Raw genomic sequence first — 16,753 nt, 5'->3', positions numbered from 1 at the left:
GATACTGGGAGATCAGGATTCAATTCCTGGTCGGGTCATACCAAAGACCTTGAAAAATGGGACCCAATGCCTCCCTGCTTGACACTCAGCAATGAGGGGTTGGATTTGGGGAGTTAAACCACCAAATGGCTCCTGAGCGCAGCTGTATCTGCAGCTCCCCCCCACCCCCCAGAATTTACGGAGAACAAATGTCGCACACAACTAATGGGACTTTTTAACTTTAATTAAAAAGATTGGGACATCGAACGAATACAGCATTTGTTGGGACACTCAAAGACACTTTCATGCACTCTCACATTCACACACTGCTAGTGATGGTAAGCTACTTTCTAGTCACAGCCGCCCTGGGGCGGTCTGATTGGGGCAAGGCTGCCATTTGGCGCCGTTCGTCCCTCTCGCTACCACCAACACAGGCAAGTTGGGTGAAATGTCTTGCCCAAGGACACAATAGCAGAATACCCCTGGCGGGTGCTGAAATCAATCCCAGTCATGAGGCAACCCGTTCTACCTCCTGAGCTACTGCTGCCCCAAATGTCGCAATCGATTCAGGGAAGTAGCTGTAGACCAACAATCGTGCATTTAGCATGGGTGCTCATGGGTCTGAGTGGCTCTGATTGTCACAAAGCTGTAGTGTAGCTGTAGCAATTGCCCTTCCTCATCAAACGCCGTCAATGGAGGTGCTTCAGGTGTTTGATTAAGATGCATTCTGGTGCCAAGATTGAAAAAACTACAACAGTCTTATTTTTTTGCTCAGTTTATCTTTTATTCAGTCTCTCCTGACATGTTACATACTGCAGATCTGCAGGGAAGCTTTTAAGCCAAAACAACATCGTCCTGACACAAAGTCACACACTTGAAATTCCTGTTGAGATCTCAGGATTATTGCCAAATTGTTTCACGACACAAATTTGAACCAAACAGATCAAGGCTAGAGTTTCTCTACGACATCATCTGCCAGAATTCTCATTTACAATCAAAAATGGATTCATCAGAATTTCGTTGACCTAAGTGAAGGTTCCTGTTTTCAGGTGAGTGACTGTGGCCGGTCGTCTTTTGCGATCTTTAAACACAATTATATTTTCAAAGCTATATTTCATCATTTCAAAGCCATCATACAGTCACTTCTGCAAAAGCATTGGTTTTCATAGATTCATTTTATTATTCTATTGTTTTTAAATAGACTTTACTCGGCAACCACACACACACTGGTAAAGAAACGGCATGAGTGATATGATTTTAGGATGTAATGTTGTGCATCTGGCCCAGTAAACGTCTTTCTAAAAACACACACGAGACTAAAACAGACACACTGGCACATGCATACAAAGAAACTCACTCAGTGCTTGAAGGTAAAACGATATGAAAGAGAAACGTGGTGTTTTACGTCTCACACGACTCGTTCAAACATGTTTCTTCTGAGTTCAAACAGGAGAAAAAAACCCTGGAAACAGCAGATTTCTACCCACCCAACATGCAAAAACAATCATCTGTTAACATTCTGTCACTTTTCCTGAAAATTAAATGGAAAAATCTTTCTGAGAACCAGTAGCTGATTTTATAGAATTAACCATGAGGTATGTGTTCATCTGAAACGTCTAAGAGGAAAAACAACCATCTATTTCCAGTGTGTCTTTATTTTATTTCAGCTGATTCGTTTCGTGTGACTCATATAGTGCTGCTTCCTTTCTAAGTGCAAATGCTCAAAAATAGGTTTAATTATTTACATCAAGCACCTTGGTGAAACAGCTTCATATTTAGTCTTTTTTTAATCGGCCATTTCCTGTTTAGTCACAATCTCTTTTATTTTGGCACTCAGTCGCTAACATCCATGACTTTTTGTTCCTCTGCTCATTTTTAGACGTTCTGCTTCTTTGTGTTGCTTCTCTGGAACAACCTGCTCTTTCTAAGCTACAATAAGCTGCAATAAAACTCATTAACAGCTTAAAGACACATCGGTGTGGTGACGTTAAGCACACGGTGCAGCTATCGACGGTGACTTCATATGACATTCAGGAGGCGTAGGCTCTCTGCACCACTCATTTCTATGGCTAAATTTAAAAATCACAAATTTGCTCTTGCAGCAGGATGGTCTCTGGGTGTCTTTGTCCAAACATTTAATCGAGTAAATAAAAGAAAATATGAGGATGTTGCTGAAGTTAGCTGTTCTGATAGCCTTTATCCACACAGAAAATCAACAAAAAGTGATACTTCTGATCCTCTGAAGCAAGATTTTGTAAGGTTAAGAACAATTACCACCATGCATACAATAGACTCCCATTTGAACAACTTCAGTTTGGAGAAATATTAATTGGTGACTCCACTCTCAAAAGTTTGATCCAAAATCTGCTTTATACACGTTCATGTAGCTGTGATTTTCACAAAACATGATTATTTACATGGAATTTCGTGTTATTTGCTGTCGTTAGCAGCAGCAGTAGCTAGCTGTAGCACTTTTGGCGTAGCCTGGAGCATTTTCAAGAAGAAAATGTCTATCAGACAGTTTATGAAACTTTTAAAAAATGTTTTAAGACTGCTGTAAAGCGGGGGTAAGTATTTTTAAAATGACTATCGGACCCTGTTCTATGATATAAAGTAGGTCATCTTTCATAATTTATATTTTCCCTAAGCCCCTCCCCTAGCCTCTACAGCAAAATGAATCATTTATGCTAGGCCATAGACATGAATACGTAGCCGCGTCATTGGGTGCTGAGGAGCATAACAGCGTCGCCACCATATTGAATGGGTCTCCTCACACTCGAAACCCAACTGGAGTCAATGCAGAGTGAACAAATATGTCCGTTTTTGTGCAGCGTACAGTTGCAACAACTGGCACGTTGTTGAAAACAGATCACGTGGGATTACATTTTATGCCTAACTGCTGGGATTTTATATTTTTACATAATTATATTTAGATTTTAACCATCAGGTCATACCATATGTCTGATTTTGTGTAAAAGCATAATAAAATATGTTTTTAGTTGGGTAAGCAGCTTCCTCAGTAGAAACAAATGCACTGGGGGGAACGGAGACCCATCCAAGATGGCGGCCCGCTGCTACACCAGGCAGCACCAGTCCACAGGGTGTCTACATATGATGTCTGTGTGTGAGCCTGCCGCGTTGACCAGTAGAATCCACAAGAGGGAGCTGTCAATCGACGAGAATGTGACCCAGTTCCCAGCATGCCGTGCAGAGGGACACGGATGTGGAACTCTAGCACATCGACCTAGCTTGAATGCTAACTTGATCTGCATTGAATTAATGTTAGTCTGTAAACTTCAAAAGCTGTGGAAGAGGAGGAAGGGGAACAAAAAGATATTTATCTTTTATGTTTTGCAGCTAAGAGATTAGTGTAGCATACAAACTTACACTACATCAGATTGTTTTAGCCCGTTGTAGCGTTAGCAGTGGTGCGCTAGCATTGTGAGTGCCGATTCCTGCCGATTTTAGATGTTTACCTGCTTGAGCACTGCAGATTTAGATTCAAATGAGTGATCAGCAGTTCTTGCAGAAGCTGATGAAGGCCGAGGAGATAATTAAGCAGTTAGAATCAGGTGTGCCTGAGCAGGAACATATCCAAAACATTACTTGTTTGTGTTCATGGCAAAAGGTGTGGCTTTCAGCTCCTTTCAGAGAGGGATGGGGAGCAGGGGTGGGGCAATAGCCATTCAGATCTCCTCCTCCTCTCCATGATGACATCACTCTACAGACCCCAGCTTTAATTTACTTTTGTCAAAGTAGCTGTTGTGCATTATTAGGATGAATTAGTCAAAAGACCTGACCTATTAATATGAGCCATTGTTAATCAATAAAGCGAGTATTCTTGTGGACTTTACGCTATCCTCTAAAACATAATCTCACCATTATCTCAAGTCATTAAGATGATGTCAGCGCACAAACCCTTCCATTAAACTCCTTATTTTCATTATCTTGTACATTATTCACTAAAATGAATCTGGATCCAGATTCTCGGCTGGATTTTAATGTGAGCAAAACATTTTCTGCAGTCTGTCTTTAACATGCAGCTCACGTCGCTGCAGGCGTTTGCGCTGCAGCTGCACAGCATTCAGGAGCTTTTTCTGAGAGGTGCTTCAGGAAATGAGGCGATTCGCAGCTTATAAACAAGGGTGGACAAAACGGATGTTTACTGTTTTAGAGCTCAGCGCTCTGGCAGGAGGGAGAAGGCATGGCGGTCGTCCGTTCAGAACAATCGTAAAAAGTTTTTTTTCCCTTGATAATAGGCTGAATGATGCATGTGTGAGAATTAAATCTGACTTTTTATTTCATTATCGTGAACTATGAATGCAGCTGCTTATTAGTAAAGTGGAGTCTTTCGTTAGGATTTAGGTGTGAAAATAATTTTCTAATAAAAATCAACCTAATTAAGCAAATAAACAATTTTACACTTCTGTGATTTCTGCTCATGATCAGACTAAATACACAATAAATCATGTGGATTTTACAACTAATCACCCCAAAATGCTCAGACTGTTATGATTTAAAATGGTGGTATAAAGATTTCCGGTTTCCTCACTGATCACCTGGATTATTAGAATCATAACAATCCTCAAAATGTGCCACGCACCCTCGCCTCAGACTGATTTGCATAAACGCCACAACAAGAAATGAATAAATATGTAAAAATGTTGTTTAAGCCATTATAGGTGCATTGTACTGTAGCTGGACGCAGCAGAGGTCACATGATCACAGCCTGTCAGACGAATGGCTGGGATGAGGAAGTGTCAGGATCTGCTGGAACTTGAGGAAGACGGTGGAGATAAAGATCTGTCATTTTCTCTCAGGTCGCTCTCCTCTGCGGACCCGGCTGCTGAAGGGTTACTACACGGATCAGAGGAAAAAAAAGGTTTTACGCTGGTTACTTTTCACGGGGTGGACAGAAAACAACACTAACAGACATTTCTTGTATTTTTAGCGGTTTAATTGATAACAAGGATTTGAGCCAAAGAGCTGGTTCTAAAAGCTATTTATTAGCAGCTATTCAAAGTGGTTCAAAAACGTACATCTTGGATGTAGAAGGTTTTATTATGAGAGGCTCTGCGGGACATATACCTGAGCCCACAGATGTCCGCAGAGGTTCTTTAGGTTCTGTCAAAGCCTCTCTTCAACGCTGCGGCTGATACCAGACAACCGGCTCTTCTAAGAGCCAACTAACTAACTAAGAGCAAACATCAACCTTAGTAAGTAAAGTAAGTAAAAGTTTATTTATATAGCGCCTTTCACAGATATAAATCACAAAGCGCTGAACAACATGATAAAGATCAGGGCAAATACCTCTAACCAATAAAAACATAGAAAAACAATAGCAGTGATAAAGTAGAAAATAAAATCATGAGTATAAACAAAGTGAAGGTGTGAAGCCGAACAAAGCCATATTTTTGAAACATTTAGGGAGGGAACGCCTGGATGAAAATGTGAGTTTTTAGATGATTTTTAAAGATCTATACAGTGTTAGAGAGACGGAGATTAGAAGGTAGACTGTTCCAAAGTCTGGGTGCAATAGTCTGAAAGGCCCTGTCCCCTTTGGTTTTCAGTCTGGTTCGAGGAACAGCCAGGAGGTTTTCAGATGTGGATCTAAGGTTCCGAGAGGTGGTGTGTGGGGATAAAAGCTCAGATAGGTAGCTTGGAGCCTGGTTGTTAAGAGCTCTATAGGTCAGGACTAAAGATTTAAACTGAATTCTATATTCTACCGGGAGCCAGTGGAGGGACTGTAAAACTGGAGTGATGCACATAAGCATTCCAGCTTCCTGCTGTCGCCTCAAGGGCTCTCAGGCTGGACGGGTCCTATCGTAACGGTCTACGTGTTCCAGACAGATTGCGCCTGATGCTGTTTTGAATAAACAACTCTCTAGTTTAGAACAAACAACAAATTCTTTTACACCCGGATTTCACAATTTCTCTCAGATACAAAGAACGGTTGCTACAACATCTAGCTTCCATCACATCACCTCACATTAGGGATGGCTACTTTTGACATTTGAATCGATTCGGTACTAATTCCCGGTACCTAGGAATCGATACCGGTACTTAACGGTATCAATTTTAGATACTTTTGAGTGTTTAATATTTTAATTCTCTTTTATAATACAATATATAATTTCTCTCAATTTATAACCATATTTGATAAATATCACGATAAATAACATACAACTGTTTGTATTTTAACATCGTCCTTGTAGTTTTATAAGCTGATAATTAAACTGAAGCTAACATCTTTACTGTGAACTAAATTTACTGTGTATCTTCATTCCTTTTGCCGTCTTTTTTCATTTGATTTTTCCTACTGGGAAGTTAGAATTTCCGAGGAGAAAGCGAATGCACCATTAGCTGATAACAATGGTGGCAATGGAAGCTAATTTATCAAGCTAACGTTATCTTAAACAGTTTATTTAGCTGCTGGAGCAGATTAAAACGATGATGCCTCACACTTAGATCGCTGTCACTGGTTTCATCTTCACCCAATCACCCGTCGCATTTAGTAAAGTGAAGCCAAACTTTAGAGCGCATTCATGTTCTTCTAGTCAGAAATTCGGAGTTCCGAGGAGAAAACGAACGCACCATTAGCGAAACGGACACTAACAAATCAAGCTAACGTTATCTTAAACATTTTATTTACCTACCAGAGCAGATTAAGATGAGGATGTCTCACTTAGATCGTTGTCGCTGGTTTCATCATCACCCAGTTACCCATCACATTTAGTGAAGTGGACCCAAGCTTTGGCGTGCGTTCTTTCTACCATGCTGCTCTGTTTACAACTGGTTCGCCGCGAGCGACGACAAAACGCTCTTGCGCATGCGCAGCTGTCTAGGCAAGTTCTCGTTATGAAGGACGGGTACCGAAACGAGGCACCGTTTCAAATGACGTGAATCGGTGCTCAGTTGGTACTATGGAATTCGGTCGGTACCTTAAAAAGTACTGAATTCGGTACCCATTGCTACCTCACATCCACCACTCCACATCTCATTATTCATATCTTGTCATGCATAAATTATTAGTTTAGGAAAAAGAATTAAATTCATTTTATAAACTATATACTTGACTGTCTCTGAATTAATACGAAGTGTGTTTATGGTCCCTAAAGAAGCAAAGAACCTTGGAATCTTCTGATTAATCATTCAAAGATCAATCAGATTGATACTTCATATTTAAATGGACTCATCACATCTTATTGGTCAAAATTAATAAGTAATAATTGCTACAGACACGTGAAGTAATCTCAAAAGAACATCCAAACATATGCAACTATTGTGCAAATGTGGTTATTATATATTAATTATGGCTTAAACTTCTCATTTTATCTGAAAGTTGTTCTCCGACCTCATCCCAAAAAGCCGTCTTGTGCTTCTTGGACTTTTATTCCATGGAAACTAAACTGAGAAGTGTTTCAAGAAACCCTGAGACGGTTTCTGACATTCAATGGAGACGATTTGGAGAAAACCGTATCTCAGCTCTTACAAAGTCCTGCAAATGCTTCAACTATTACTATTTGCAAATTGTTGCGTGCAGTTTTAGTTTTGCACTATGGGCGTGTGTGTGTGTGGGTGTGTGTGTGCGTACTTGTCGCCACTCTGTGTGATGAGCCTCCTGCAGGTCTCCATCTGCACATCCAGACCTCTCTTCATCGAGCACATCTCCATGTACTCATGCAGGTGTCGGTTCATATCGCTCTTCGCCGTGGCCAGTTCAAGCTAAAGACACAGTCCAGATGTTGACACCGTCAAGGTCACGCAGGATCAAACACAGTCCAGTACCACCTCGCTTCCACAGATTTTCACTCATTGCTACGACCCCTCCATATTTCTAACAAACTTTCAACGAGAATTTAACAACAAAACAGAAAAATACATGATACTGAGCAGAACGCATGGGAACAGATATCTAGTAGAAAAAACGGCAACGCCTGTAAGAATAAGTCTGACCTCAATCTGGCCGATTGTCTCCTGATATTCCTTCTCTCTGGATTTGAACAGACACTCGGTGTCATTAATCACCTTCTCCAGACAGTCCTCCTGACAAACACAGAACAGAAGCATATTTAAGAACATCTAAAAAGGAAAAACAGATGTTGAACCCCAGTAAAACTTCTAAAAAGAAAAATCAGACTAAGCTTGCTTTATTCTCTCCTCAGATCACATTTCACCGACTGCTGCAGTTGTTCCCTCCAAAGGGACGACAGGCTGCTGAAAAACGAAGGAAAACAAACCCCTACAAATATTTCTGGAAAACAAACACAAAGTACATGGGTGCAGGGTGTCGGTGTCTTTACGCAGTCCGGAAACATTCCCGCCGCAGAGAGCGACAGGGTCGGATAAAAACGGGATGATGCTGGAGATTCATACACTTTTAGACGACGGGCGTTCGAGGTCATGGTTCTGGCTGAAAACAGAGCGCCGTCTCAGATACCAACACCATACCAACCTTTCTGCTCCGCATCAATCTGTTTAAAAGCAACAGAATATTAAATGTGACTAATTTAAACAAAAATCGCACAGAAAGCATTTTAAAGTCGCAAAGGTTTGATTTTCTAAATCAGTTTTTTTTTTTTTTTTTTTTGCAGATAAGCAGATATCAGCCTACATCTGAAATCTGCGGATCAAGAACCAGAAATCGGTATCGGCCCTCAAACCAGAACGGTGTTTCTCTTTCCATTCCATTTATTTGATAAAGCACATTTAAAAACAGCATGTGAGCTGACCAAAGTGCTGTACTGGGGTAAAAACAAATAAGGTTAAAATAATAATATAAAAGAATAAAACAGCTAGAGCATAGCACAAAGAACCAAACAAGAGAAGTCAATAAAATCGGTAAAAGAACAGAGTAAATAAACCATTGATAAAATAGCTAAGCAGTAAAAGCAAGGGAATAAAAGTAAGTCTTTAAGTGAGACTTAAAAACCCCAATGGAGGGGGAGAATCTGATATCCAACGAGAGATCATTCCAGAGTTTAGGAGCGCAGACAGAAAAAGTTCATTCACCACGGGTTTTGCAGCATAGACGGGGAATCTGTAGTAGGTGTAGGTCACCTGAACGGAGAGTCCTGCCCGGCATATAAGGAGTGAGTAACTCGGATATGTAAGGTGGTGCTAAGCCATTCAAGGCCTTCAAAACAAACAATAAAATTTGAAAACGTATGCAATAGTGCACAGGAAGCCAGTGAAGTCTTGCTAAAATTCGAGTGATGTGCTGCCGACGGCCCGTATTAGTCTGAAATCTTGCTGTCGCATTCTGTATCAGCTGAACGCGGGATAATGCGGCTTTTGAAATACCAAACAGAATTGCATTGGAGTAATCCAACCTTGGGGTGATGAAAGCGTGAATGGTTGTCTTGAGGCGGCGCCGATTCAGAATGGGTTTTAGTTTGGAAAGAGGTCTCAACTGATAAAAACATGATTTAACCATGTGATTAACGTGAGGGTCCATTTTTAGAGCCGCATCCATTTTAATTCCAAGATTAACAATTGTTTGACTAATTTTAAAAGGAAGAGCAGAAAGATCAGGAGCGGAGGAAGACGAGCCATTAGGAGTAAAAACTATAAACTCGGTCATAAAATCATTCAGCAGCAGAAAATTTGCTGACAGCCAGTTTTTAACCTCACTATCAAGGAGCGGCTGGATGGAGGTAAAAGTCTTCAAGGGAACATAAATCTGGCAGTCGTCCGCGTAAAGATGAAAGTTAATGTTGAACTTCCTAAAAGTCAGTCCCAGTGGAAGAATATAAATGCTAAATAAAAGGGGGCCGAGGATAGACCCCTGTGGCACGCCCCGAAGAAGAGCAGCAGAGGGAGATGAACAGTCGTCCATTCTAACTCTAATAGACCTGTTGTCAAAATAGGAGTGGAACCAGCCAAGTGCAGATCCCTTAATGCCGACCAAATTCTCAAGGCGGGACAGTAAAATGTCATGATCAACCGTGTCAAATGTAGCTGAGAGGTCCAACATCACCAGGGCAACATGAGAACTGGAATCGGTGGCTAAAATACTATCATTAAAAACCCTGATGTGAGCGGATTCTGTGCTGTGATATTGTCTAAAACCAGACTGAAAATATAAATGCTCAGTTATGTAATAATGAAAGACTATATACCTTATAAATCATCTTATGCTGAGATTATGACGAGCTAAAAATGCACAGTTCACCTCTCCTGGTGGGTGGGTGGGGTCTGGAGGCAGAGTGCATCCTGGGAAGTCCTCCCAAAGCAGCAGTGTCTCTTCCGTCTCCTCCCAGGCCAGACTGTCACAGTCGTCTTCAAACTCACACTCACGTCTGTGGTGAGAATAAAAACACGCACGTGCATTAAGAGGCTGCCGAGGCAGGACTGGTCCTTCATGTTTGTAAGTCAGACGACTCACAGATGGGTCAGCATCCTCTGCATCTCCTCGTTGATCTGACTGGCCGATGAGCCAAAGCGCTCCTCGTCTTTAGCCACTCCGGCGTCGCTTTCGGAGGTGCTGATGGGTTCGTCGCACTCGCTCCCGTTGAAAGACAGAGGGGTTTGTTTACGCCGCAGACTCAGGGACGATTGGTTGTTTGGAACCTGCAGAGATCGTTAAGATCAGACTTGGCACTCGTTCACGCCGAGTACGGAACGGATGCGGTCCAGAATCCGTACGCCGATCAACACTCTGATTGGACTCGGCGACTTTTCGGCGTGGTGGAAGCCGTAGGGAAACCGGACCACATTGTTTCTGTGCTCGGTGTAAATGATGGATGATTCAGACATGAACACCTGCGGCGGGTTCCCTGGTACCCGGTACATCTGGATCACATCTTCACAGTTTCTCTGCTGGGCCACGTCACACAAACGAGCGGTGATGTCAATCCTACGGCAGATGTCCATGTCCACTTTCATGGCCTTCTCCTGGATCTTGCTGTCCAACTCTGACAAATTCTTCAGAAGCAGAAAAAAGAAAAGTTCCAAAAGTCACAGAAACTCTTTTTTTCTAATCTGTAAAATCTTGTTTTCCAATAAAAACCCATTAAACCCTTTCTATCAGTTTTACAGAATCCACAACATGAAGCTGAAGCATCACTCAGCGGACGTTAGATTAATAACTAAAATGCAAAACTGTGTTTAACGTAGATCTGCATGAGCTAGACTCTGCTCACATTGCTCATGAGGCCTTTGAAGAGAACCAGCTCTGCCTTCAGCTGCTGCACTCGGAGAGCCAGCTCATCCTGACAGCCTTCACTCTCCTGCAGGTCCTGCACATTAAAACACCTGTGAACAAGTACAAACACTCCAAACCCACAAAGATGACCCTCTAGGTTAAAGCTCTCTCATGTCTCTGCTGATCTATGCTAACATCCTGTCACACTGGCTGGGGGCCTGCACATTCTGCATGATGTCTGCGGTCACCGGGCGATGTGGTGAAGTCACCTAAACAGGGTCAGGTAAAGATTCCTGGCAATGCTGCATGCGAACGTTACAAGAAAGAAAAGAAAAACAAACAGACACGAATACAGGAAATCGTGAAAAGTGTTGCTGTCAGGACACAGTTGCAGGAAGCACAAATGAGGTCATCTGATGCTCTCTAAGAAGGAAGCTGTCTGCAAAACCGTCACCTTTTCAGGGTTTTTTTAATTAGCATATTTTACTGGTTCACCGCGACATTCACGTTCAACCACAGTCTTTGTGTAATTTAATTTAAACATCAGAGCTACAATATTAATTTAAAAAGAATCAAATTTACCTCTTGCAAGTCCACGATCTTCTGCTGCAGATCCATCCTCATGGTATATTCCTCCTCCCATCTAAGAGACCAGTAGAAAAGGTTCAGTCCTTTCTTTATTGTTTCAGCATCAATTAAGGAAAAAAATGGAATATAGGACTTCGCTGGTAGACAGTGGTAAGCTGGGGATGGGTCTTTAAACGGGCTAATAAAAGAAATGTGCGTAAGTCAAGTTTGTTTTTGCAAGCGAGAGAATTAATTACGTTAAGTTTGCATTTTAAAGCAGAACCAAACTATAAACCTATTATTTGTATGTTTTCACTTACTCCCATTAAAGTAATACTAAATTGTTTTTTTAACTTTAACTTTGCGCTTTATAGTTGATCTCAGTGATTGTGGAGTTAGGAAGTTGACTAGTTTCATATATGACACCATTATGCAGCCATCTGCTGACCAAAAACTGCACTTGATAGTTTAGTGGAGCAGGTAGGTGTTCTAGGGGCCGCTCTTTACCTGCTGTATGGCTGTTAGCTGTAATGCTAGCAGTTAGCACGTTCAGTTTGCAGATTGTCAATAAAAATCACAAGAAGTTTGCTTTTCTGTTGGTATCACGGTGAAGCCTGGAAGTACAAGTAAGACAATAATGTCTTTGGAGGAGAAGCATAAATTTAAATCCAGAGTTAACATCAGCACAATCTACGCTATTTTGAGGAAGCTACAGAAGGCTAAGAAATCACGGACTGATGATGACCTGGCTTTGTTGCAAATGGACTTGTATTTTTTGTTCAACCGTGTGAATCTTTTTAATTTCAGGCTTTTTCTAGTATCAGTTTGCTCATGCTAGCATTAGCTCATTGTTAGCACTAGCTACCCCCGGCTGTTGAAGAGTTGTTTACACTTGTAATTCTGTTTTCAACCAGTAGGGGGGAGACGCGGGAAACCTATTTAGTGTTGCCTTATGTGATTTTTATAAATGAAACTCATTTTCATTTAGAAGACGAGCAATAACAGATGGGACGTGCACAGCTAGCGCTTAAATAGGAAAAGAGTGAAAGTGTGAGCGAGTGACTTCCAGAGTTCTCTTGTGATTTGCATGCTCCTGTAACGCAGCTGCTCACACGATTGGCCCATAAATCTGAGGCTTAATACATTTAAAAGCCTGAGCACAGACTCCGAATGAGATGTACGACTTATGCCGCACATGCCGCGGTGGTGGCGGGGGAAAATCCACGTACTGCAATCTGCTGAAACGCTGCCAGAAAGGCAGAATGCTGCAGAACACCGACCCCCTTCAGGGAATACTGAAAGAAACTGAGTCATGAAGCAAGGGGAGGGAATGATTGTTTGATCAGCGAGCTGCACACAAAGTGAAGAAGTGCTTCCTTCTGCAAACTGGGCCCTCCCTTCCCCTTCCTCTTCCTCCAGCTGCAGCTTGCAGTGCATGCTGCATTGCAGATACAGGGGGGGGGGCTGCGCAATGGAAGAAAATGTGAGCAGGAGACAGGAAGTGGGGGACCGGGTCTGGTTTGAAGCAGAGATGGAGAATGTAGTGGGCAAAGGGCATGTGTGTGTGTGTGTGGGGGGGGGGGGGGGGGGGGAGTTGGAGCAGAGGATCAATCAATCAACTTTATTTATATAGCACTTACTCCTGCAATACATGCAACTCAATGTGCTTAACAAATTAAAAAGGCCCCACATTCCCTCCCATCCCCAGAATTTTAAAAACAGTCTGACAATAAAAACCCCTCACAACACTCCTCCACCGACACACACACACACACACACACACACACACACACATGTCCCCTTCCCCATGGTAAAAAACAATTAAAAAAACACGATTGGCTGAGATCAGATGAGCCAGACCAGCTAAGATAAGGATAAGGAAACACCATCAGTGGAGCCATCTGACCCGACAGCAGCAGATCCACAGCAGCAGCCGAGGCACCGACACCGGGCGCCCAGGGCAGGGAGGGCAGAGACCCCCACCTCCACCCAGGCACACATGGAAAGCACCCAGGCCGCCACAGCCGACCACCGCCGCCGGGGCAGAGGGCTCCCACAGAGGAAGCACTGGAAAAAGGTTAAAGGTTAAAATATAAAATCCAAAGAGCTAAAATGAGAATTGTAATCTAAAATTTTATATAGATATTAAAATAATGTTGATCATAAATCATGGTAAAAAAAACTGTTTAAAAAGCACGTATAAAGAAAGAATACATTCAATCAATAAAACAAATAGACAAAATAAATAAATAAACTAAGTAATAAATTAATTTAAAAAGTGAGAGTATTCAGTTAAAAGCTAAGCTAAAAAGATGGGTCTCCAGCCTGAACGTCCTCATAAACAGAACACCCTAGCTTTTCTCTAACAGGTGCAGCAAAACAAGCCTGGTTCCGAGGAAAGGCTGGGATGGTGAAATGCTGAGCCAGACTAACGATCCCACATATTTCAGCGGGACTCAGGACTCCCGGAGTTTCCATGTGCAAAGGACACGTATATCTGAGCTGTCTCACATTCTTCGACCGCTGGAGTCGTCCCACAGATAACCCTCTATAATGTGGTCCAAATGTCCTCTGTTAACTATGCCAAACTGCTCATTTGGACGTAATGCGGGGGAATGGAGGGATGAATGTGCAGGAGCACAGGGCCTGCTGAAGGTCATTCAGGAGCGATAAGTAACTGTGCTGGAAGTAATCCGTATTTTCAATAAGAGGCGTTCATAAATCAAGGACTTAAAGGTGAAATCCACCCTAAAAAATTGAGTTTGCGTCTCTACTGTGTGCGTGTAAAAATGCCCGTCTACAGGAGCGAAGGTCACGTGAACTCTGCAGCTCTGAGCCCTTGTTCTGAGGACAGAATGACATCATCTCACTTAGTCAAACTACTGAGGACCAGATGCAACCCAACATCTCTAAAGTGTGAATTTTCACAAATAAAACCAACTCAGTTTTTATTTTCAAACTCATGCTGAGCTTTGTGGCGCCCCCCCCCAGTCCCTTCTGATGCTCTGAGTGTCATTCATGTTTATATTTAGCTCCTGGCGAGTTCTTTTTCTCTGTGGGTCTGTGGCGGCAGCACCTGCCTCTGTGGTCAGACGGGTCAGACATGCCTGCACAACGGAGCTGGAGGTGCAGAACTGAGAGGGTTTTTTTTGTGCTGACTCTGCTCCTGCTGACCGGCTGCAGCTCTGCTCTTCCTAAAACCCTTCAGAAAATATCAGTTTCATTTCAGGACTTGTAAAAAATAAAGGGGTTTCATTGATTTACCTGCATTTATACTCATCTCTCTCCCTCTTGACTTTAGCCAGAACATTGTAAAGGGCTCGGATCTCCGGGGTGATGGTGTCGATCTGGACGCCGACTCCATCCGGGTGCATCCAGGACACTCCTGGACTGGCCAGGCGCTCGGCACCGGCTCCAAACTTCCGGGTGTGGTTGTATGACCAGATGGTCCCGGGGAGGAAGCGTGGAGGAGGGTTGGTGGAGTTCCCCGAGCCTTTGCTGTTCTGGGTGGTTTTATTAGAACCGGGCCCTGGGGAGTCCACACAGGGGGAGGACTGGGTGATGGTGATGACTGGGTTGCAGGAGGCGTTGGTTTGGGTTGAGCTGGAGTTTTCAGAGGATGCTGGTGAGAAGGATGCCGCCAGTGGAGGTGTGAACAGTGTTGTCGGCCTTCTGGCAGAGTTGTTGGTGTTGTGGAAGGGAAGGGATCCCGGTCTGAGTGGAATGGTCCCCACAAATCCCGTCTGCACGCTTGCTTCCTGGGTGTGGGACTTGTTCTCGCAGCTTCCACCTGGACAGCCCTTGCTGGCCTCCAGGGCCTGCTGCAGCTGTTTCTCCAAGATCTTATTCCTGCGCTCCAACTCGTGCACTTTAGCCAGGAAGCACCGGAACCTCAGGTTGAGGGTCTTCAGGACGCTGATGTTGGATCCCAGGTCGTTTCTGAGGGCCATGGCTGCGGGGGGGTGCGGCACCGTGCGGTGCTGGTAGGGGCTGCTGTGGGTGTGGTAGAGGAAAGGCGCGGGTCCCTGCGGGTCAGGCCCCAACTGCTCACCGAGGAGAAGAGTCTCCGGGTCCGGTCCACCGAACACGGCGTCTGGGAGGAGTCCTGAGGGGGAGTCCGGGTGTCCTTGGCTCTGATGCGGGTGCTGTTGTTGGTGCGTGTTGGCCCCCAACAATGGATTCATGCTATGGTATTTAAAACTGAAGCGCTGCAGATCGGGCATGAACACGCACGGGGTTGTCCTCTCGCTACAGCAGAAAGATGGGTCCGAATAAAGCTCACGTCACCGGGAAACGAGCGGAGGAAGGCGTGCGCTTCATCCGGTTATATAACAGCGTTTAAATAAAAACCTTAAAGCCCACAAGTCCCGCTGATGGATCCCTCTCGGCGAGCCGACAACAAAACAAGCGAGCAGAGGCGGGTTAAAGAACATAACACCGATCCGGGCTTCAACGTTTAACAAAACAAAGGCTTAAAACGAAGAAAAGACGCAGAGCATGAACCAATAACAAAGAAATCCGGCGGCACTGAATCCAGATCGGAGATGTGACCGCAGACCGGTCACCGGAACCAGCGCTGCGGGATTGGATCCGCCTACCGTAAACACCACAGTAAGGGCGCACGCGCTTCTCTCCTCTGAGTGGATTGTTTTTCCGTTTCATCATAACAAGCGTTTCATTTGTTAGTCCACGTGTTAGGGTGGAGTATCAATTAGGACACATTTGGAAATTCATTTTTTAAATAAAAAAGGATTGTATTAATTTGCAGTTGCTCCTACAACCTGCCTGCCGGTAGTTTCAGTCAAAATGAAACTTTTAATTTGTTTTTATTTTCTCTGTTATGGCTGATTTTAATTTTAAATATATAAAAGACCCAATGTATGCCTGTACCCAAAGCATGTTTGCTTTTTTTGTTGGCTTCGTTTTCTCATTAGTAAATGATAAAATTAACTATTTTTAAATAAAACTGTTCATAAAACAATAACTCAGGCATAACGATCATCTTATGGAAGCTTTAAGCTTACAAATATAGTCAAGAGGTCTTTTTGTCCTGTTTTTTTT

The 16,753-nt window shown here is 43.2% G+C and overlaps 1 protein-coding gene across 1 annotated transcript; it reads right to left on the bottom strand.

Annotated features, from left to right (window-relative positions):
• Positions 1–4,542: 4,542 nt before the first annotated feature.
• Positions 4,543–16,144, bottom strand: iffo1b (intermediate filament family orphan 1b). Its single transcript, XM_015950202.3, has 9 exons — positions 14,957–16,144; positions 11,708–11,768; positions 11,124–11,219; positions 10,744–10,905; positions 10,367–10,551; positions 10,154–10,280; positions 7,936–8,025; positions 7,574–7,704; positions 4,543–4,836 (listed from the first exon to the last, which is right to left on the bottom strand). Exons 1-9 carry the CDS (start codon positions 15,913–15,915, stop codon positions 4,740–4,742), a joined length of 1,908 nt encoding a protein of 635 aa, XP_015805688.3. The 5' UTR covers positions 15,916–16,144; the 3' UTR covers positions 4,543–4,739.
• Between the last annotated feature and the right edge of the window lie 609 nt (positions 16,145–16,753).

Source organism: Nothobranchius furzeri, chromosome 5, assembly GCF_043380555.1.
Source record: "Nothobranchius furzeri strain GRZ-AD chromosome 5, NfurGRZ-RIMD1, whole genome shotgun sequence".
Classification (NCBI taxonomy): Eukaryota; Metazoa; Chordata; class Actinopteri; order Cyprinodontiformes; family Nothobranchiidae; genus Nothobranchius; species Nothobranchius furzeri.
The sequence above is the reverse complement of the archived record's forward strand: the minus strand, read 5'-3'. Positions and strand labels throughout refer to the sequence as shown.